This window comes from Centrocercus urophasianus, unplaced genomic scaffold (genome assembly GCF_019232065.1).
Source record: "Centrocercus urophasianus isolate 14NV4802_14NV808 unplaced genomic scaffold, USGS_Curo_1.0 seq_10, whole genome shotgun sequence".
Taxonomy (NCBI): Eukaryota; Metazoa; Chordata; class Aves; order Galliformes; family Phasianidae; genus Centrocercus; species Centrocercus urophasianus.
In genome coordinates this window covers 55,021,293-55,043,929 of record NW_024884142.1, presented here as the reverse complement: position 1 = coordinate 55,043,929, position 22,637 = coordinate 55,021,293, and the positions used below count along the sequence as shown (strand labels likewise).

Genomic DNA, 22,637 nt, shown 5'->3' with positions numbered 1-22,637 from the left:
ACCATTGCTCTTAGAATGCCAATATAGCTCTGGCAGACAAACATACTCTTTTTTATTGTTTTTTGGTTTTTTAATTTCCTGCTAATATAATCACCGAAGGTACTGATTAGAGATTTCCTAGTTAAGACTCCTAATTAAACAGAAAAGAAACATTCAGCTCCTGCTCCTAGAAACTTGGCTGGACTGCCAAAGAAAATATTTTTCCATCATGGGACACTTAAAAGGAAATATAAAGTAAGATCACCAGGAATGAAACCGAGCTCTATCTTTTTGTCTCAGTTTCCTCATTTTTGATGTCACACAATTTCATGAATGACAAAAGGAAGCATTTTCTTTTCCCTAATAACCAGCTCAACATTAGTGGTCAGAGAGCATAGAAATAGCTATGGTAATCATGAAATAACATGCAAATTAACCACTTAATGTTAATTTTAAAGCTAAATATAATAATAAGAAATCAAGATAAAATAATTCAAAAATTAAGATATCTACTCCTGCATTATTTCTCGACAGCATTTAGCAGTGTCTGAGACAACCTTGTAAAGCATACAAATGGACCGTAACACCTAGCTATTGCAAAACTCTCTAGCAAATTTTCTATTGTAAATGTTTTCCCTGAGCTTTGCAGATTTAAAACTAGGCTTAATTCCTGCAACATTAGAATCTCTAACTGCTAAAGCTTAGACATAGCAAGGAAAAAGTATCAATAGCCTTCAGTTCTCACTTTGTGTGAGGAACTTTGAGTTTCAAGTTTGCTTCTAATGCAATGAAAACCAGCAGGATATATGGGCATCAGTAATTTTCTCTACAGTGTCCTGTCTCTGAACACTTGTATAAGTGTACAAATTCTTTCCAAACTGAATTCTCCGGTGTAATTTTCATCATATGGATCAGGTAAGAGAGGAAAAATATTTATCCCAGTCCTACTTTTGAAATAGTCCCTTATATCCTAATGTAAAGTGATGGTACCATCCTACTAGACATTTGACAATGCAAGCAAGATTTTCACAAGATACAGCAGCGTACGACTAAATGGAAACATCAATGAGTGTTTGTAAGTCAATAGCCTGTGTACCTTAATGTGATGTATGGATGATGCAAAGTTGGAACGATTTCTTCGAAGAGGAGAAATAATGTAAGTGAATAAGTAGAAAAACCATGCCTTAAAAGAAAATGATTCCCCAGCAAATATAGTACATTCAACAAATACGTGAAGCCAGCATTACATTTTTTTCTCCTCATTTGGAGGACTTTAATAATCTGTGAACTGTGAAGGACTGCACCCCAAAAACCCCTTCTATTTCTGCACTTAATTCACATATAGTCACAATAAAGTGCATCTATGCAGACATAGAACAAGAAATTGAATTCTCAGAAACTATTATCTTAAACAAGTAAAAGTCTAGGATTTAGAACTTCCAGATATTTTTAGTAAGCTAATGGTCAGACATGGTTAGCAGTTGCGACATTATTTCTTTTCCTGAGGAGGTAGGGTAAACTACAGCATATTGATTTTTAACATTTTCCTCCAGGGGATGAAAGAAACACTGCTAAGATACTCTATATAAATGCAGTTAAAGGTTTTGACTGACAAGTCTCATTTGTCTTTCAGTTTTTATTAAATTCTAACAGTCTCAGATGAGAATATTCCAGAAATAGTGACAAAGAGATGACAGCTCCAACTTACTATGTAATTTTGCAGGAGTAGTTCTACTGAGTCTCTTCTTCCGTATTTAATAATCCATGATTTTAACTTTGATTCTGCAAGGACTAAGAGTGACAGTAGACGGTACTTCAGTTCCAGGAACTCCATTTTCAACAGATGGAGCTCAGATGAAGAGACAACAAAATTAAACCTGGAAAATGAATCATACTATAGTAAAACACATCAATAATTTTTTCTTCCTGCACCCCCTCTCTTTTTTCCCCCTTTCAGTTTTTCCTGAAATCTTTATTTACAGTTCAGAAATTTCTCTAGTCTTTCACCTAATTAAGCTTATCAACATTATGTTAGATGATCATTCTGATAATTGTTATTGAATAGCAAATGAATTATAATCCCATTTATTCATTAAAATAATCAGTTTACATTACTAAGTTTTGCAAAGTCATTTTTCTTAAATTCATTCTGCCTGTTGTTACATAACATTTCTTTCATGGGCAAGTAATCACAAAATTGATGTTAAAAAAAAAAGGTATTTCTCTCTAAAACACAAAGCTTATATTGATTCTCACCAATCATTAACGTACAAGGCTTTCAACAAATTTTCATTTACATTCAGGGAAGGTTTTCCTTCCAACATTTACATGCTTGCCATTATGAAACATTATTAGAAAGCAGTTTGTACACAAACAGGTTAAAAATCAAACAGGTTCCCTTTCATCCACAGAGGATTTTCATTTTGGGTTGAAAGCCTTACCTCTCTGCCATATCCTCTAATTGGTCAGATGGAACAGGCACTCCATTAACAGACCTTGCCCCGTGGATCTCATGGAATGTCTTTTTGTGACCTTCTATGTTTTTCAGTAGATCCTGATTGTAAAGAGAGAGAGACAGAGAGAGAGAAAAAGGGTAGGGGAAGAGATTGAGAGAGAGAGACAGAGAAAAGGCTCACAGTAGGCTATCTAATAAGCACATTTTGAAGCCTGTACTGATGACTCAATATAGTTAACTATTTGATCGTGCTCTCACATTTGCATGCAACGGTATGCCTACCAAAAATCATTTACATTAGGTTGAACATTTACACAGGGAATGCCTCTGTTAAAGCCATTTCTCACAACTATGAAAGATTTTAAAGCAGAGAACACACTGCAATGGTTTAAGAAAAGAAAAAATCTTAATTTTATTTTTTAAAAAATGCCCAAAATGCAGTTTGTAAATACTCTAATACCACCATTGTACAATCATTCTAAATTTACTGTTTACATCCTTACAGCCGATACTAACCTTTGTTAAGTATTGATTCAAATTTTCAGCAACTAATCTGTATATACAGACAGTAATCCAGAGGTCCTTATGTAAGTATCTATTCAATATTCAGTGAACTTCTCACTCTCTCAGCTTCAAAGGATTTCAGGATTGCTCTCTATATATTACACAAATGAAGGAAGAATGTGGTACTCGACCAGTATTCCTGTGATAAGAATTGTACCAGCAAAAACCTTACAGCAGAGCACATTTCAGCTGTAACTAAGCAACACCGCTTCAAACAGCCTCCTGGAGATTACATATTAAAATGAATGACTGGCAGTAGTCTTTGCAGAGATACAGTAACAAAAACATAAAGTGCCTAGTGGCCAAGAGGACACAAAATAATGGATATTTTGCTGCAAACAGACAGCTTCTGGCTCAGAAGCCTGTGAGCAAAAGGGAATCATACAAGGTTGCCCCCTTCTCACTTCAGGGGGACTTCACAAAGTCTCATATTGATCACATCTCTTGGCTCTGCCCACCAAATAATCACTTTTAGTGGCCCACCAATGTTTTCACTGTTTTCCACTTCAGCCAAGACCTCATGGTGAAAGAAATGTATCAGACTTTCTCAGATGCAGGTGGTGGGCTGGTATTACCACAGGGAAAACTCCACTGAGGATATCCTGTGACTAACATATGCTCACATGAAGGAATGACTTGGAACAGGTATCACTTAACTGCATTTGAGATCCTGCCCAATGAAGAAGGATTCCCCTAATAGGTAACAGTAAAAATAAAACAACTGTTCTATCTAATGTCAAAAAGCCTTTTATACAACGTACTCACCAAGCGAAATCCTGCAGTGCAAATTAACCCACAAAGAGCACATTGTCCTGAATTTCTCAATCTTGGTGGAATTAACTAAAATCTTAAATTCTTGCTTAATTCCCCGAAGGTTTGTCTAAGCAAGCTGGTACTTTTTGTGTTAGTATCAAATGGACCATAAGGTATAAAATTCAATCAAATAACTCATTATTAGATAAGACAAAGATATAGGAAAGGTGATGATGTTATCTGAACAAACACATAACAAAAAACTGAAAAACTTTCTGCCAAACAGTGACTGAAAAGAATTTTTGATTTCTGATACTACCCAGTAACACACCAGGATAAGACAGTGCAAATCCTAGTGACAAAAAAAGCTCCAGGAGCCAGTATAATTATGCAAATTTATGCTGAAGCTTTCCCTTTCCCGTGGAAAAACTCCCCTGACACAGGCGAGCTTCAGTCAAAAGTCATTTTTTAAAGTAGAAATCATCCAACACAGTACTTCTGATGCTTGTTCAATACAAGCATTTTTTTAAATGAATTTATTAAGATAAGATGTATAGTATTTACACTGTAAAAGCAGAAGTATTTGACTTGCTTTTTTATCCCCAATGAAAGTTGAGTCTTATGAATCCTGAAATACTTTTATCAAGAAAACTAATGAAATAGAGCCTTATGAAAGGATAGACTTTGAAAGATAACAATGAACAACATCTTTCACACAGTTTTCAACATTATTTTGGTTAAAATTTATTAGCTACCACTTAGAAGAGCTATTCTATAGCTAGTTGTGTATGCCAATTATTCTTAATTAGAACAACTGTCACAATTGTTCCAAAATGTCCATGAAAATGATCAGCTTTTCATTATATGGAATTACTTTTACTAAAAAGCAGAATTTTTTAATGGAAAAATAACAAGACCATACCCATAAAAATCAAATGCACATCCAAACAAGTTTTAAAGCATCAACGATAGAAAAAAAAAAAACCAACAAAAACACCACCACAATATGAGACAAAACTGCATTACTCTAACAAATGCAGCCTTCCATACCCTATTTCTTTCTCTTTTTTCCTTCATATTTGCTGTTTCAGTTTCTTTTACCACCTCTCCAAAGACTTTTCCCTATAATTTTCTCGTATTTATTGCACTGACAAAGCTCACAATTTTGGTTTTAAAAGAGAACATATACTCAGCAAAGAGTAATGCCAATGATATTTAATATTGTCTGGAAAAATTCCTCTTTACCACAGCAGAGGTGACTTCTTATGTTATTTATCTTTGCAACACAATAGTGAAAAAAGTGATTTCTCATTATCTTCCCATCTTAGCAATATCACTTGCAGTAACCAACAGCACACTTAGTATGTTTGTGCTCTCTCTCTTTTTTCACAAGTAAGTTCACATGGCTGAACTGTGTACCCAGCTCAGTTCCCTGTGGAATTTTATCCAACAGAAACGGAATAAAGAGCCAGTTGAAATGGTAGTACTTGGTATCTTTCATAAAGTGGAAGCAGCCACAAAACAATCTTGAACATCACTTGTAAAATATATAGATATCACAGCTGAAGTTATCATGGAAAAACACATCATTTTGAGCTATCACAAAGGTGACACCACTGACACCAACTAGCCTTCAAACCACGAGTATTTTGTTGATTTCACAGAATCACAGAAATACCAAGGTTGGAAAAGACCTACAAGATCATCCAGTCCAACCATCCAGCTATCACCAATAATACTCACTAAACCATATCCCTCAGCACAAAAACCAAACATTCCTTGAACAACTCCAGGGTCGGTGACTCCCCCACCTCCCTGGGCAGCCCATTCCAGTGCCTGACCACTCTTTCAGAAAAGTATTTCCTAATATCCAGCCTGAATCTCCCTGGTGCAGCTTGAAGCCATTCCCTCTAGTCCTATCACTGTTACAGGAGAGAAGAGGCCAACCTCCAGCTCACTACAACCTCCCTTCAGGTAATTACAGAGAGCAGTAAGGTCTTCCCTGAGCCTCCTCTTCTCTAGACTGAACAATCCCAGCTCCTTCAGCCGCTCCTCGTAAGACTTGTGCTCCAGACCCCTCACCAGCTTTGTTGCCTTTCTTTGAACCCACTCCAGGTCTTTAATGCCTTTCTTGCAGTAAGGGGCCCAAAACTGGACACAGTACTCGACGTGTGGCCTCACCAGAGCTGAATACAGGGGGACAATCACTTCCCTGTTCCTGCTGGCAACGCTGTTACTGATCCAAGCCAGGATGCCATTGGCCTTCTTGGCCACCCAGGCACACTGTCAGCTCATGTTTAGCTGAGCATCAATCGATACCCCCAGGACCATTTCCTCTATGCAGTCTTCCAGCCACTCTGCCCCAAGCCCGTAGTGTTGTCTGGAGTTGTTGTAGCCCAAGTGCAGGACTCAGAATTTAGCCTTGTTGAACCTCATTAAATCCCATTGGCTTCAGCCTGCCCAGATCCCTCTGTAGGGCCTCGCTACCCCCAGGCAGATCCACACTTCCAGCCAACTTGGTGTCATCTGCAAACTTACCAAGGGTGCACTCAGTGCCCTCATCCAGGTCATTGACAAAGATATTGAAGAGGACAGGACCCAGCACTGACCTTGGGGAACACCACTCATGACTGAATAATAATCACAGATCATTACAGCCTTCAAAATAATGAAATAGAGTGCATGGAATCAATGCATCTGGACCTACCTTAAGTTGTTCAAGCTTCCGGTGTATAATATTTGCTGTCTCCTCATGAGCTTGCTGAATGCTTACTTCTTCTCTTAGAGCAGCCTCTGCTCTATAGAGCCAAGCACCTATGGTACCCAAAGGTGCAGGAAGAGATTTATCAAGGTGTATGTGCCAGTCAAACAGCTAGGAAATAAAAACAAAAGCATTCAACTTATTTCCTTGCTCAATTAAATAAACAAATACTATCAGTCATGAACACTGCAATTTATTCCTGCTATTCCAATCAGGTAAAAATTAGCCTTAAAGCTTCATTTGTTGATACAGCATTCAGTATTTTTTGCACAGAAACATTTAGTTAAATTAAAAATGTTGTATTAGAATTTTTAGTTAGTGCTAGAGTCACTAGCAATTTTCATTAAAATATTGCATGCCACGTGTGCATTGTGCACACTCTACAACACTTTCAACTTGTCTGTGCACTGCTAACACAATTTCAAATAAAAGGAAACCTCAAAGTATTTTACTTATCTTTAAGTTCATGTTCTGTCTATGCATGAGCAACTATTAAAGATGATGATGATGAAAACATTCACAAACCAAATACAATATAATCCAGCATCCCTGGAGACATGGTTCATATTTAGTTTCCAAATGCCCAACAAAACTGATAGCAAATGATTTAAAATTATAAATAATTTAAAATTCTCATACTTAATAAAAAGTGTATAATATAATAGTTTTCAACTTACCCTGGAAGAGACTCTGTCCCACGCTTGCTTCACTATAGCTTGATCAAGTGATAATTTACCATCTTTCCTTAAGGACTGAGTTACAAGTTCAATAGGTTTCCTTTTCATCTCATACTGGATTCTGAAATGCTTAAATGACTGCACAAAGAGAAAATCAAATCAGTGTAATACAGAGTCAAACAAATTCTGTAATATTTATGGTATACTGGCACCTGCATGACAATTTTGTACTGACAGCAGTTTTAATACTACTCATAAAGGAATATCAGTTAACACATGTATTTATAGCCCTTGTTGAATTGTGTTTTACTTAAATCTGAATCCCCAGCAAAGTATGTGTAACACTTAGGTATTTCCCTTTAGTTACCAGAGGTCTGAACCCTGTCCAAAAGTAAATAGTAATTGAATAAAAAAACTAGCAAGTGAATTAAATACTAGTTGAGACAGATAGTGATTGCTTTTAGGAAACAGTTAATTTTCAGGAAAAAATTTAGGTCAAAATTTCTGTTATAGGTTTAGACATTAACTTTTGAAAGAAGGGTTAAAAATGAAGAACTAAGCCCTGTCCTCTTCACCTGTCACCTCACCCAGCTTTCAGCCATACCTCCCATTTAAGCTATATAACGCAGAATCTGGAAAGACTGTACAGACACATGCTCACTTCTAACTAGGACAGACCTTATTCATGCTGCTAGAAAAAGCTCTCTGCAAGGAAAACCATCTGTGCACTACGTAGCAAAGTTGGAACTGTCATAATTCCTCCACCTCAACATTCCTCAACAAGTAACACAATTTGAATCCTTATTTCTTTGAGCTACAAAACATAAAATTGCATATATGTACAATACATCAAATTGCAGATGGTATAAAATACTGCAGTGCAGCGTCACAAAATGGTGACAATAACATCTTATTCCAAAAATCTTTTCCAGTTACTTACCTGATATTTCTCCTGTAAGCTTGTTTCTGCCACCTGTGCCCGTGTTAAATCTCTTTCAAACTGTTCTGCCCACACTCTTAGGTCTCTCAGCATCAACTTGTCTTCCTTCTATGATTAGTACAATCACACAAAAAACATTTTATCCTATTAGTACAGGTGTCAGATATAGTCCAGAAATGAACATCTCTGTAGCAATTAAAGACCATTAGTTATAGTGAAAAATCAATGGAAACCTCTGAGCCAAGTTCTCTCCTTATTTTCCTTCATATAGTCTAACTGAAAAGCACTTGAGTGGAAGGAAGAACTCAGCATTCAGATACGAATCTGAGAGAGGTGAAGTCGTGACTATTTGGGTCATTACTGTGTCAGAAATACTACTTGCAGTTCTCATCTGCTTTTAAATTAATAGAAAGTTCTTTAAATATATCACAACACCTAATTTTAGTTTTCCACATACATTCAAAGGGAATTTCAGTAAAAGCTAATTGATCTGAGATGGGAAAGGATTTATTATCATTTTATCAGTTTATGGCTATTTTATTATCTTGTCTACTACTGAACTATTGCTTGGGGTGCAGCAACATTAGAAAAGAAAGTGCAGCAGTATGATCCAAGCTTACACATTTATTCTCTTAGTGACTTCAGGGCAATCCTTGACATCAAGTTATATGTACAGAAGCTAAAAAATATTTTGGTATAGAAGGTTTTAACAACAAAAATGGAAGGCAACTAAAAAAAAATCTGATTCTGTTCAACTTCTTTTGCTTCCATGACATTTTATGGTTTTAAAAACAACATACTTGTTTTAAATTTTGCTTTAACACTTCAAGTCTATCATTGGCACTGATGCTTGCAAGGCTGCTCTTCAAAATGCAGTGCCCTGATAGTGAGTAGAAAAGTACTGGTAGGAAATCTCAGGTCTTTAAGCACGTTATATTAGAAGGCTAGCAGACAACAGAAAGTTTTTTGTTCACTAAGAACACTAATCTTTAAGTCCATCTCAGATTTCCAACTGATGAAAGACATGTTCTGGCTACTATTTAGAAACCACTTTTTGAAAGCAAAAAGGCTATATTACTGTAAAAGTGGTGACTGTCAGAAACACATCTATTAAAATGAACAAACAGAACACATATCAGCTATGAACATAAAATGAGTGACTAAGACTAAAGCATTACATAAGAGAAATAAAACTAGACCTTAACCATTTTAACAGCTTAGAAGTATTGCTTCATTTCAGCTGAGAATCATCTTAGATGTATTTCTGCTAATTCTCATACTGATCCTCTACTCAAACCACTGGTAGTTGGCTGGACAGAATGTGCATAATAGAATGTGCAAATATCACAGGTATTATACTTGTTAACTGTTAATTGGATATTACAGCAAGATTAACTCTGTGTTACGGCAGCTGCATTGAAATAAAGATCCCTATAGCTCAGGTTCCTGTCTTCTGAAGTGCTTAGGCTGCTGCCTGAAAAACAGTATGGGACATCTATGACACTTCCCTGCTCCAGCTATTTCAAAGCTGGCATTTCCTTTACTTCACAAAAGGTTCCAAGATGCCAGAACTCCTACTGCTTCCAACTTGTCACATAATTTAAATATAGAGAAGAAAAATAAAAGCACTACTATTCTTGTATGATAATTTGCTCTGTGTGTGGAAAAGTAATGTCAAGATTCTTCAAGACAAACAGCAAATTCGTGATTGCTCCCATATGAGGAAAAGAATATAAGTAGAGAGAATTCTTAACTCTTTTAACCACCAAAAAAACCTAAAATCTTTGGAATTAAGGGTACTCCATTCACTAGAAATGATAACTTTAATGATGGACTACTGAAATATCTGTTTAGCAGTCAGCTCCATGAAGCCAATACAAAACCCTGCATCTTAAAGGATTTAATCTACAACAACAGTCCTAGTAATTGAAACTTTAAGTAAGGTATTCCTGAAGTCAAGAAGAGAATGAATGTTATATATACTGTGTATACTGCTTTTAGTTCACCCTGTAACTTCAATTTTATAAAGCATGGGATTTTATTCTCCGTGGATTACATTCTTACTGCTGTGAGTCACTAAAGATAAGACTTTGCAAGAGCATCTGTGGCCACAACTTTTTCTACAGAAAACCAAAGCAGGTATTTTGCAAGATTTCTATTAACATGGTTTAATTACCTATTGCTAAAATTGAATCTGACCAATTCTTTCTAAATAGAATAACATCAGCAACTAGAGAACTTCTACAGCACCTAAGTATAAAGAACACAGGAACAGCCACATCTCTCTCAAATTACAGTACAGTTTCTCTGAATTTAAGTGAGGAGATAAAGCTGAGAGGTAACACTGAGTGTTCTCAGATTTATTTAAATATTTTTACTATTCAGTCAAACAAATATTTGCTTGCTTAATCGCAGAAGATGAAAGCATTTCAGTAACTGAATCACTGGACATTGTTAAAGACACTGCACACCACAAGAAAAGCAGGATAGGCATATCATTCATATAGTTATTTATTCATTTTCACAGCTTTCTATTTCAGCATATCACTTGTCACCTGCAAACTTGATTCTGTGGTCCTTGTTCGATATAAAAACATCATAAAGTTTTGATTTTGATAACCAACATAGAAGATTTCTTGGCCACTAAGAAACCTGCCACCATTATTCCCCATGTCTGATGAGCTAAATCTCAATACAAGACTTTCATTAGTGACTAGTGGTTCTTAGTCCTAATAAAAAAATATTAGTGTTCTCACAATACTTAACTGTTTTCTAAAGCTTGCACACCTTAAGTAGCAAACAAACAGAACATAAAGAAAAGGAAAACATTAGAGAAATGTAAACGTTTTTTCTCTCGTCAGTATGAGGATATTCTATCCATAACCAAAATTATTTTAACTTTTCTAAGCCACTATGGCTTATTTTCTCCATGCTACATCCAAACAGCATTTTAGAGTATTAATTTATCCTCATGTCATTTTAAGAGCATTCACTGACTTGCAGAGAGGAACAACAAAGCTGGAGTACACAACCACCAAAGAATATGAATGAAAAACATCAGAGAAAACTGCTTATTAATTCCAAAATGGTAAGAGGGCAAATTTAAATTTACATGTGAAGTTTTTAGACTATACTCGGAAATAAAAAGCTTTTTTTTTTTTTTTTTAACTGAACTCTGATTTTAATTAACAAATTACATGATACAGAACTTTTTGGTTATTATAGAGCTAAAAATACATATCTGCATTTAATGAGAAACTTGACAATATACTTTTTTGAATTCTCTAATATATAATTATTAACCAGAAGAACTGTTCAAATTCTCAGGCACAGCATGGATAGAACTTTCAGACAGGAGCTTTTGAATCTAAAATAATTTATCTGTTTTTCAGAGATGCTGAATTATTGTATTGCCTATTTGCTGAAAAAAAAAAAAAATAATCAAGTCACTTTTACCATGTGTATATATGAAATCAATTAATTAAGCTATTCCTCTTGAAAACACTGAGTTATATATATGCGTTACTGTTAGCACAGAAAGACTCACACTGACAACAGTACCACAGATGCACTCTGAATGCTGAGCCAAGCATCACCTTCAGTAATGAGCTATTAAAGGCAGACAGTAAGCTACTGGAAGAACTCAGGAAGTTATTTTTACAATCGCTGCTGAAGAAAGCCCTCTTACAACTGGGAACTCTGATGGTAAAAATAGGTTGGAAATGATGGGTTTATCATCTGATTTACTTGTTCATACAAGAAATGCTTTACAACAGATATATTATGAAAGAGTGTGCTTCTTCTGTCTGTAAATTCATTGCGAGATAAAGTAACTTCTACCACTTCACCTCTTCACTATCTTAAACAGCAATGCAGGAGTACGTAAGGCTAAGATTTTATATTTTATATTAAGGTCCACTCAAAGCTGCCTGAACTTTTGCTTGAATAGATTGAGTGGGAATAATTCTGCTATGGTTATTAAACTTCATTTCAATATATATGGGTTCTTATACATGCACAGCATGAGATGAACAGTTGATCAACCTATTTCTTATAAATTAGGAAAAAAAGCCAACACACAGAAACTAGTGTTGAATAAAGGTAACTATCTGGACCATGTGAGACTACAAACAGAACTGACTGGCTACAATGACAGCTGCTGTTTTCTTCATTACATCTTCACTCCTGCAATCTTCTAGTTTTATCTGAGTGTTCTGAAATGTATTTGAATGTATCTGAAATTTGAATGTTCATTTGATATATAAAATTCCATCTGTTGGATCTCCTAACTTCTCAGATAATACTAGAAAGTTTTAAGTATTTAAATGTCTAAGATAGTTACAAAAATATATCCTTTAAAAAATTCATAACTTACGTGAGAACAAAGAGTTGAGCATATCATGTGATCAAACATGAATGCTCTCTCTTTCAAACACACATACCACATACACTACTTACACAATCATATATTCAGTCTAATATCTACTCTATAAACCTAAGAATATATAACAATATCAATCTAAAATGAAAATAGATATGAATAGATAAAACAATTTGTAATTTATTTTCTTATGCTTATATCTGTAATTAAGAAAGATAGTCTGAGGCTTATTATAAGTTGACTTTTCTGTATTTCTGTAAAATTATTTGCAAAATTAGGCATTTGGCTATAGGGAATAGCTGTTGTAAGAAAGTAGACTTAGTCTCATTATGCTCATCTATTTCCTCTTGTGGAAAGAGTAATATGAGGGTATCCAACCATTGTCTATTAAAATATCCAAAATCAAAAGTCCAATATGTTCAGGATAAAACAAAAAATTATGAAAGGCCCAAGGCAGACCCACTATTCTGGAGCATATTATCCTTACCTTAAATTTCATAAAAGAAGTGACAAAAGTTGGGATTGATTGAAGTTCCTAGCAGTATGAAACAAGTGAGAAAACAAGAGGAAAAAGAAAAAAAAAAAAGCAAACAAAATAAACCAAAGCAGGTAGAAATTCCAGAAAGAGCAATACAAGAGCTATATGTGCAATAATGCAATTAAAGATGTTCTTAAAATATTATCAAATGCATGTGCTATATATTGTGAAGAAGTTCTCTACTACATCTGATTTCTGGATTACTAGTCACTGTATGATTTGTTTCATCTGGAAAAAGCAGTTACTTTAGAGTAACCAATTATTTGTGATGCGTTGCTTACACAGATTCATATATAAGCACAGCTGATCCAGGCATGATATATTAGACTCCCTGTAATTCTGCTAATCCATCACTGGCAAAATTCTCATGCCTATCAGTAATCTATGTCCGCTCTGTACCTGACTCCCTAGTCCTGTCATTTATAACTGTCAATTCCATCACCTTTGCCCTTGGATCAAAATGATTGCATAAAACTACTTCATGGAAAAGAGATCTAAACTGAGCCAGTTCATTGCAAAACGTGTGACAAGTCCCATACCCCAGTCATTGGCTCGACACAGTGAAATACACTGAAAAAATGATACTGGATATCTTGAAGCTCTCGAGTATTCTTGTTTAAACTTTTCGCAAACTTGAATCCTCTATTCCTATAAACTTTTGTATTTGTGACATATGCCACAGGGAAAGGATTTTTTTTTTTTTGTACTGTGGGATCCTTTATGATTTTTTTTCAGAGAGATTCTGTCAACAGATAATCAAATCTCTTACACAGATTTTTTTCTCTTTAAAATATTTGATCCATTCTCAAGAAAATCATGGTGAGTTTGGCAGACTATACACAGATTCCAAGAAATAATAGGACAATAGTTTACATGGTTGTGGACTGGGTGAAAAAAGGGAAGCAAAAATTAATGAAATTGGATCTTGTTGACTGCACAATAACTAGATTAAATAAGATATCCAGATTATCTTTTGCAGATGTCATTCAATTATATTGCATTACATTATGGAGAGATTCCAGTGCTTAAAATTCAACAACATGAAGTTTAACAATACACAGACAAATGTTTCTTTCCATATTTATTGTATATTTAAAGAGAGTATTAGAAAATAGTATCTTAACCTAATGTTAAGTAGTGAAGTATCATACAGAATTCCTGCACTGTAGTGGATCTTTTCATTTCTTAGCCCAGATTCTAAATTGTGCATGGACTGGTAAAAAGTAGATTAAGCGTGATTTAAATCACCAGATTATGTAAATTTACTGTGAACATGGATCTACATTAATAGCTCAGCCAGTAGGCCAAAGGAGGTGATCTTTCCCCTCTCCTCAGCTGATGAGAACACACCTGGTGTTCTCTGCCCATTTCTGGGCTTTCCAGCACAGGAGAGAGATGGATATAGCCTAAGAAAGTGCTACAGATACATTGCAGGGACTGGAACTGCTCTCCAATGAGTAAAAGCTGAGAAAGATGGTACTGTTAACTTGGAGAATAGAGATCGCATAGTTGTATATAAAACCCTGAGGAAGAATGCAAATCGGACAGTTCTAGGCTCATTTTAGTGGACCCCAGTGCCAGGGCAAGAGACAGTGGGCACAGAAACACAAGAGATTTTCTCTGAACACTAGGAAACACATCTTTAGTATATTGCTTGCTGTTTTTCTGAGATGCACAGTTCATGGTCATTCTAATATACACCTTGGCTAAATGAACTGACTGGAAAAAAGTAAATAAGAGATTACTCATTTGCTCAGTGCACAGAGCTGACAGTGTATCAGATAAAAGCTATTTCTGTGATTATATATTCTTTTTCAAGAAGTATAGTTCACTGATTCTGTTTTGGGTACAGAGACATATGCAGATCAGATCAGACATATAAAAGTTTTGTATTGTTTTAAATAGCAACATCTGTGAAACCATAAGTGAACTGTATGCCTTAATGATAACTACAGTTAATAGTGTAGCAATAGGTAGAACAGTGTTTGTTTCTATTTACTCTAACCTAAAGCTTCTATATCCATCACATATCTTTCCTTAGGAATTTTGCATAATTTGGTTGTTGTTTTTTATTTATTTATTTATATAGGATTAATCCATCTCTAAGAATCTACAATCAGCAGAGATAGACACCTTTCTAGATGGTCATTTTTCTTAAGATGAATAAATTGTCTTAACAGTGCATAGCATTTCAAAAGAACTTAAACTACCTTAGATGAACCTGACCCTTAGTTAGTGATTGATAAAACAGTCTTGGAATCTGATTAAAAGCAAATCCATGCAGACTTTATTTTCCTGTGAGTGATACATTCCCTCTATTCTTAGTCTTTTCCTATTCCCCCTGAAGTCTAGTATAAGAAAATAATTATCACAGTGTTGGAGTACACGTACCTGAGAGAGATAACCTGTCAAGATTATTATCTGCTAAACTCCTAAAATTAAACACTATCAGGTTGTATTTCATCTGACCTGCGTTATGTGCTTGCCACAGAACAAGATGCATTGAGCAACAGATGTTACTGTATTTTTCTGCTTGTCAAAATAAACTTAGATTGACTATATCAGCAGTGAATCCTTAGTCAGATGACTCCAGCCTCATAGTAAGTGCACATGGGTGGCTTTTAATAGCACAGGAGGTAGGTGAGAGGTGAAGAAGATTACTGACTTTCTCTTCCCCTGCCCCTCAGCCAACTCAGGTTCCAGTGTGTTTCTTGAAGATGTGTTGTCCACACAAATTCCTATGCTGCCCAGCCTATAAGATATTGCACTGGAAGAAGTGAAGTAGTAATGGAAGCTTGTCCTTGGTGGTCAGAAGTCCTAGATGCTTGTGTGGACATTTCTATAATTAAAGAGTCTAATATTTCATGCCTAGATCAGGTGTGCTATGCACACAAACACAGCCATAGTGCAGGTGGCAGAATAATCACAAATACATAGAGTTGTGTGGCTAGGCTGGTATCTGCAGATTGCATTGCTAGAAAGATCATCACAGTGGAAAGGGATAATCAAAAATAAATGAAAATGGTCACTTGTGTCCTGGGCTAAAAGGAAAGCACTAAAGGGAGGAATCTCCAGGAAGAGATCCTTCCTCAATGGCAGTCAGCTCTTCAGTGGGGTCTAGAATAGGTGGAGCCAGACTCCACCCCTTCCAGTTACACAGCTGAATTCCTTCACCTGTGCTCCCATGGCTGACTCAGTGCTTGCCTCAGGTGATCAATCAGAGATTCAGGCCATGACTCAATAGTTCACACACGGCCAAATCTATTGGCAGCAGGTGTTGCGTTGTGTGCCGTGGTATGGAAGCAGCAGAACAGTCTAAGCCTGTCATGGGTCAGAGAAGGAGGCTTTAGTGTTCGTTCCCCCTGTCTTGCCAACTCAGCTTCATTACTCAGTGCTATGGCACTGGTACATTTACATCCTCAGCATAATTTTGCAGTAAGGAGAAAGAAGAATGCCAATGACTCAGGCGCTGGAATCAGACAGCAAAGCTACAGCTACTATGCAGCTACTGCAAAGCTATTAGCCACACCTAATAAAGCCAAACATAGCCAGAAGGAAGGAGATTCACTCATTTCAAAGCTCTTCTGTGACTATCTGTAAGGAAACCAAAGAAACAAACAAAAGTATTGCCTCTTTCTCTCTTGCTGGGGCTGAGCAGATTGTCTCAGCAGTGCTTCCTACCATTTGGCATGGAGGAAGTAAATGATCAGGATTAGGGAGTGAGTCACAATCACTTGGCATCTCTGAGTAAAATCCTTTGCACTACATCCAAGCGTAAAGCCAATATACTATCATACTCAAAGCACAAACAAGAAAAACAAACAAAAAAATTCCTTAGAGCAAGCAGTCTAATCTTATTATACAATAGAAGGAAATCCAAGTCAAAAAATCTTAACTGCCTCTCAGGCCTAAAAGTCCACAAACTACCTCTAACCATTCTCTAGGACAACTCCTTTTCCTATCCACAGATCCGCTGTGATAGAAACAGAAGTGATGTGTTGCTTCAGGCAACAAACATCTTCAATGTTTTTAGTATTATGCTTGAAAAGCTTTCAGAAAACAGTAGCAAACCCCAATGGATCCTACCATTTACTGTATCTGTTTCTCCTTGCTTTGGCTGACAGGAAAATCTCAGCAGTATCACCATTCTCTTTTCTCCATTTATGCAATACTGGTTCCTTTATTCTCAGTTAATCTTTCTTAGTTTTTTTTTTAAATTGTGCCTGCTTTTCACTTGAATTGCAGATCAAAACAACATAATAATAAACTATGAGGGCTACAAAATGTGGTTAGGAAGCACACCCTGTGATAAACCAATTTCTGTAAGTATGCAAGAGAAACTTACATCATTCTCCTGCACATCAGCCATTGTATGATGAGGATCAGGATAGTACTTCAAAAACTGGGCTACGTAGGTCATGATAGACTTTTCATCTGGCTTGTCAACATTCACATCTATAGAAGTATAGAACACAGTACAGTAAGTGATAGCTAAATGGCAGAGAATAATAGTTAAAATTTAAACACTATAAATCAGCATGCTTGTTTTAACTCATTCAAACAGTTCAAACATTTTTAAATTCAGATACCCTCTGGATCAAGAAGCCTCGGAATCCCTAGCTCTGTTTCTGCAAGTGTGAAGGCTTCTTCCAGGTTTTCCCTGTTTGATCTTCCTTTTACTTTCTCCATGTCTACTAAATCCGGACGGATAGCATGAATAATGGAATGAAATGCAACACCACTCCTCCAACTTTGTCCGAAGTCTTTGATTTCAATTCCAACTTGCCTGAAGAAAATGAAAGAAAATAGTTACTCGCGTAAACATCAAGACAAGGGGAAATCCAGAGTGAGAAAGGATGCTCCAGACAATGTCTACTTATCATTAGGCCTAAAGCACCTTTTGGTCCTATAGGACTGGTCAGTTCTGTGACAGCTCCATCTGTACACTGCATAAATTAAACAGAATCTTTTAATATGCATACTGCATGTGTCTCCAATGAGCTCACTAGTGGCAATAAGCCTAATGAAATACACCAAGTGACACACACAGTCTGTGGATATAGGCAGTTCTTTCTACTGCTCTCCATGAACAGAGAGTAGTTTATAACTCCCTGAATTATAACTGCCACAATTTAGGTAAGTACATCAGCATCATACAAAAACAAATACATAAGAAGAATGGCAGTAATCTGCTATCTTTTAAAATGAAAGCAATAAAATATTATAAATGATATCACTGAGTGAAAAATCAGGTGAAAATGTAATGCGAAAATATATTTTTATTCTCATCAAAAAACCTGGAGTAAGACTATTATTTCCTCCAGAATTCTTATATTTTCAATGAAAAATGCACATAAACAATGAAGAAATGCCAATAAATACTGAGAGAGGAATCAGAAATGAATCACACTCCTGACTGGTGCTTTTAAAAGTAATTCTGAAAAGTGCAACTGTCCGCAAACTGCAAGCTTCCTCAGAAGACACACTTGACATTAACTTGACACTGACTTGCCATTGTGAAGTTTACAAGAACAATAATACTGCATGAATGTTTAATTCAAAGATCACTGAAAAACTTCCACAGACTTCAATGTGTCTTCAGTTAGCCTAAATGAGGAACAGGCAAAATGTTCTCTCCTTGCTCTAGATTTCTTGCAACACATTTAACCTATTCTTTCCATACTGCTGAAAATGTGATTTACAAGCCTCTGCTTGTTTGTATGCGTTGATGTGCCTAGAAATTGCAGCTGACCAGTCAATAGAATGTCCCTTCCTAACAAGAGCTTAAAAGGAAAAGTGCCAAATCAGACTGTATTGCACTGTAAGTTTTATTGTGTTCTACCTGCTTATTGGAAAACTGGAGGAAGTCTTTATATTTCTTTTGTCAGAGGCACTACTCCAAAGCTTCTCATTTTCCTTTACATTAATGCATGACTTATTTTCCCCCCAAATGGTGCTGATTACTTAATTTAAAAAAATCCTTTTATTTAAAAATATTTTAATGTATTTTTTAAAAAATTCTTACAGCGGAAGCCATTAATTATTATTATTTCTTTGACCAAAAATAATTTTTTTACATGAATTTTGGAAGATGAGCAATCTTGGAATAATTCTAATTCTACAAAATACAAGCAAGATTACAAGTTAACAAGGAATAGGCGGAATAACTCTGAAATAAATTTTGTTTTACTTGGCACAGACTTTGTTTAAAAAGAAAGAAAATTCAGGGCAGTTTATAGTAATATGCCCTTTTTATCTCAAAGCTGCAGAAGATTTTCATGATTTTTCATCACCTGCCTTTTGACAGGAAGTGTTGAAATTCAGTGCAGAATTCACATATGCTGTCACTGAGTAATGCTGTCAGTGTGGGGCTTGCATTATAGCATCAAGTGTTTGGGCAGCAGAAATAATGCACTGTCATTCAGATAACTAATGCCCCTTTCAGTTCCTCCTTCTGTCAAAGATAATCCCATTCGTTACTTGGAGCCTATAAAATGTGATTGCTTGTAAAACTATTGCAAATTCTAAATAATCACTTGCTTGTTGTTATAGCAGAATAGTTAGCAGCCTCTGTTTCATAAAGAATATGATTAGAGGCAGCACTATATAAACACACAGCAAAAGGATAGACTTTGACTGAGAAAGTTTAAATTCTAAATAAAAAGTTCGCACCTAAGATAGGAGTTTAATTCATCTGTAAGTTACTTACCTTGCTGCTGTATACTGGATCCATTTTAACAAAGCCTTCCTGGCACTTCCTTGGACCTTGGTTACCACCTTCCGTTTGCTTGGGGGACTTGCAGTTTCTGAACTGACAACACTCTCTACAGAGGACGCGCTGCTAGACAATGACTGCAGCTGTGGAAGATTGCTGGTGAGCTCTTCAATCTGTGGGGAAAAAAAAAAAAAAACAAAAAAAACAACAAAAAAAAAAAACAAACAAAAAAAACAAGTTAATGGATGTTTGTGAATAAGCCGTTTAATTTCCACCTGTCTCTTAAATAATAAACTAATAGGACTGACAAAGTAAAGTTGGGAAGAAGGTGTCACTTTTAGATGCTGTATTTTTTTTTAAACTGTGCTTCAAAGTAGGCTCAAAGATTTTAATGTATGTCTGTACCTGTAATTCCTGAAATATGGAAAACCTAGCAATCATTGACCTTCCTGACTACATACAGCTACAATAAAGTGCAAGTGTGTTATCTAGTACAGCAAATTATCATTGAAATGATTGACAATGGCTTAAATTGAGCTTTAATGCACATTATAAAATGGTTCAGTAATTTCAAAGGACACTCACTAAATTAAGGAACTTAAATGACCTTGATGATCACCCTGATAGTTCTTAATTTAACCTTGTACTCTTGGCATAAATTTAATTGTGGCTCTGCTTAGATGTAACTCATGATGAAATAGTCCATGTACTGTAGGCAACATGCTTTAGTAAAACTTGCTGAGCATTTACAGCAGTTATTTGCATCACAGTTTCCATCAAAAGTAAATTATTAACTTGACTGACAATCTGGCTGTAACTCGTAAAAATTATATCCAGAGGATAGTGTAAGACTGGTCTCCATCTAAACAGTTTACAGCTATTATCCTTGCAAATATCTTCATGTTCCAGTGAAATCAGCATGTTTACTTGTATTACGTTAAGCTTAATTGCTGTCTGACATCACGTGCACTGGAATTAGATGGAGTACAATCATCAACAAGGTTGGTAATGGTGCTTATAAAAAGCATCCAAATTCCATAGTTTTCTTTTCTGTGGTTTTTTTTTTTTTGTTGTTGTTGTTGTTGTTTTTGTTTTGTTTTTTTTGGGGGGGTTGGGTTTTTTTTGTTTGTTTTGGTTTTTTTTTGCATTTTTTGGAGATACTGGAAGTATGTGTTCTAGTGATAGAAGAAATACATTCTGTGCTCATTACCAAGACAGGTATCTTAGTTTAAGCAGTGTGAAACAGCTATATCTGCTACTTTATTCAGCATCAGATCCTCAGTTAATTATAAACTACCAAACATGTAACTAAATACTGAAAATGCACTAGTTCATTTGCAACAATAAGCTCAACCACTGTTTGAAGAAGCAACACTGAATTTAAAAAAATGTTGTACCTGAAAATATAAAATTATGGTCCACACCAAACCAAGCACAATAGATGGCCGACCATCAGCAATATCAGTTGAGTTTATGTTGACAAGCTTTATCTATTTAGGAAAGAAAACATGTTATCACTACACACAAGAGACGGTAACAGTTACAAAAGAAATCGGTTTTATATTTTAATATATTTTTGTAACAAAGTAAGAATTTTCTTACTATGAAAGTATCCCATAATTACGTAATTTCACTTACGTGTAAGCTATACATAATTAAAGAGTTTTAGGTCCATAGCATGCTAATATTGTAGAAATAATATTTAACTTTTGTAGAAAAGATAAAAAGAGATAAAAATTACATAAAAACTTTGTACAAACCGGAGATCCTCGATATACAGACTAGCATGGGAAGTAAAAGGAAAAAATGTTACTAAATAATGATTAAGTGATTAAGTAAATGTGTTACTTTTAAAATGTAAAGAAAGCATCATTTTGCTTACAACTTAGAATATGATTAATAAAGAAAACAAACTGGATATTCCATAACAGCTTTTAAATTATGTAGGCTGTCCTTGCTTCTTGTAACAGGTGTAGAATTGACCAAGAAAACAGTGTTTTATAATAAAAAAGAAATAAGGGGAAAAAAAGCCTTAAAGAAAAAAAAAATGTCATATTTCTTCAGGGAGCTTATTACTGTAAAATATTTTACCATCACTGGTGAAGGTTCCCTTGCAAGACAAATCTGACTATAATTTTCTTAAAAATATAGAATATGAACATTTCAGCTGTCCAAGGCTGTATGAAGTTTATCAAAACAAACAAACAGGTTTTAACTCCCAAATGCTTCTCTATATTCTGAATAAAGCTTCACCATAAAATAATTTCAAGAAAAAAACAGCAGAAAAAAAGACTATGTATAAAGGAACTAACACAGAGACAGCGTTTAAGGAAATTGAATAGAATAGGTGGTATCAGAATATCAGGAAATACACTAATCATTCACTCAACAAAACTAAAAAATCCTGCCTTTAGTCTTGACATTAATAAGGAGGGCTACTAAGCTGTTCTGGCACTCCAAACATTTTCATGGAAAAGGGTTATGGAAAAACTTTGGAGAATGGGTTTAAGAACAGCATGAGATTGACTTCTGGTGAGATTCTATCCACAAAACAAAGCAAAAACTGCAGTCATTTGAATCAACATCTGGAAGTCCACTAAACAATGCCATTATCTACCTAAAGAAAAAAGCACCATAAGTCTCATTCTTTTAGCTGGCTCAGCTCCCACAAAAACCTTTCTTTTTCTAGAAAGCAAGGTTTTACTTATGGATATTACAGATTAAAAAGAGTCATGAGGAGTCAGCTAAATCTTTTGATTAGGTTACTGCTCATGGGGGCATAATGTATCTATTCTAGTTATTGTTATATTTGTTTTATTATTCATTAAAAAGAATTCAAATCTATTAAATAAACACTTCACTAGCATTAAAAAG

At 35.3% G+C, this 22,637-nt stretch overlaps 1 protein-coding gene across 1 annotated transcript in view; it reads right to left on the bottom strand.

Annotated features, from left to right (window-relative positions):
• The window catches only part of SYNE1 (spectrin repeat containing nuclear envelope protein 1), a 274,529-nt gene that overhangs the window by 202,184 nt on the left and 49,708 nt on the right, over window positions 1-22,637 (bottom strand). Inside the window, exons 5-13 of the mRNA XM_042812608.1 lie at window positions 21,161-21,253; window positions 19,758-19,936; window positions 17,638-17,834; window positions 17,394-17,503; window positions 8,130-8,237; window positions 7,190-7,327; window positions 6,459-6,623; window positions 2,421-2,533; window positions 1,688-1,856 (exon numbers count right to left, since the gene is read on the bottom strand). Of these exons, the coding sequence (XP_042668542.1) occupies window positions 1,688-1,856; window positions 2,421-2,533; window positions 6,459-6,623; window positions 7,190-7,327; window positions 8,130-8,237; window positions 17,394-17,503; window positions 17,638-17,834; window positions 19,758-19,936; window positions 21,161-21,253 (1,272 nt within the window). The remainder of the gene's footprint in view (window positions 1-1,687; window positions 1,857-2,420; window positions 2,534-6,458; window positions 6,624-7,189; window positions 7,328-8,129; window positions 8,238-17,393; window positions 17,504-17,637; window positions 17,835-19,757; window positions 19,937-21,160; window positions 21,254-22,637) is intronic.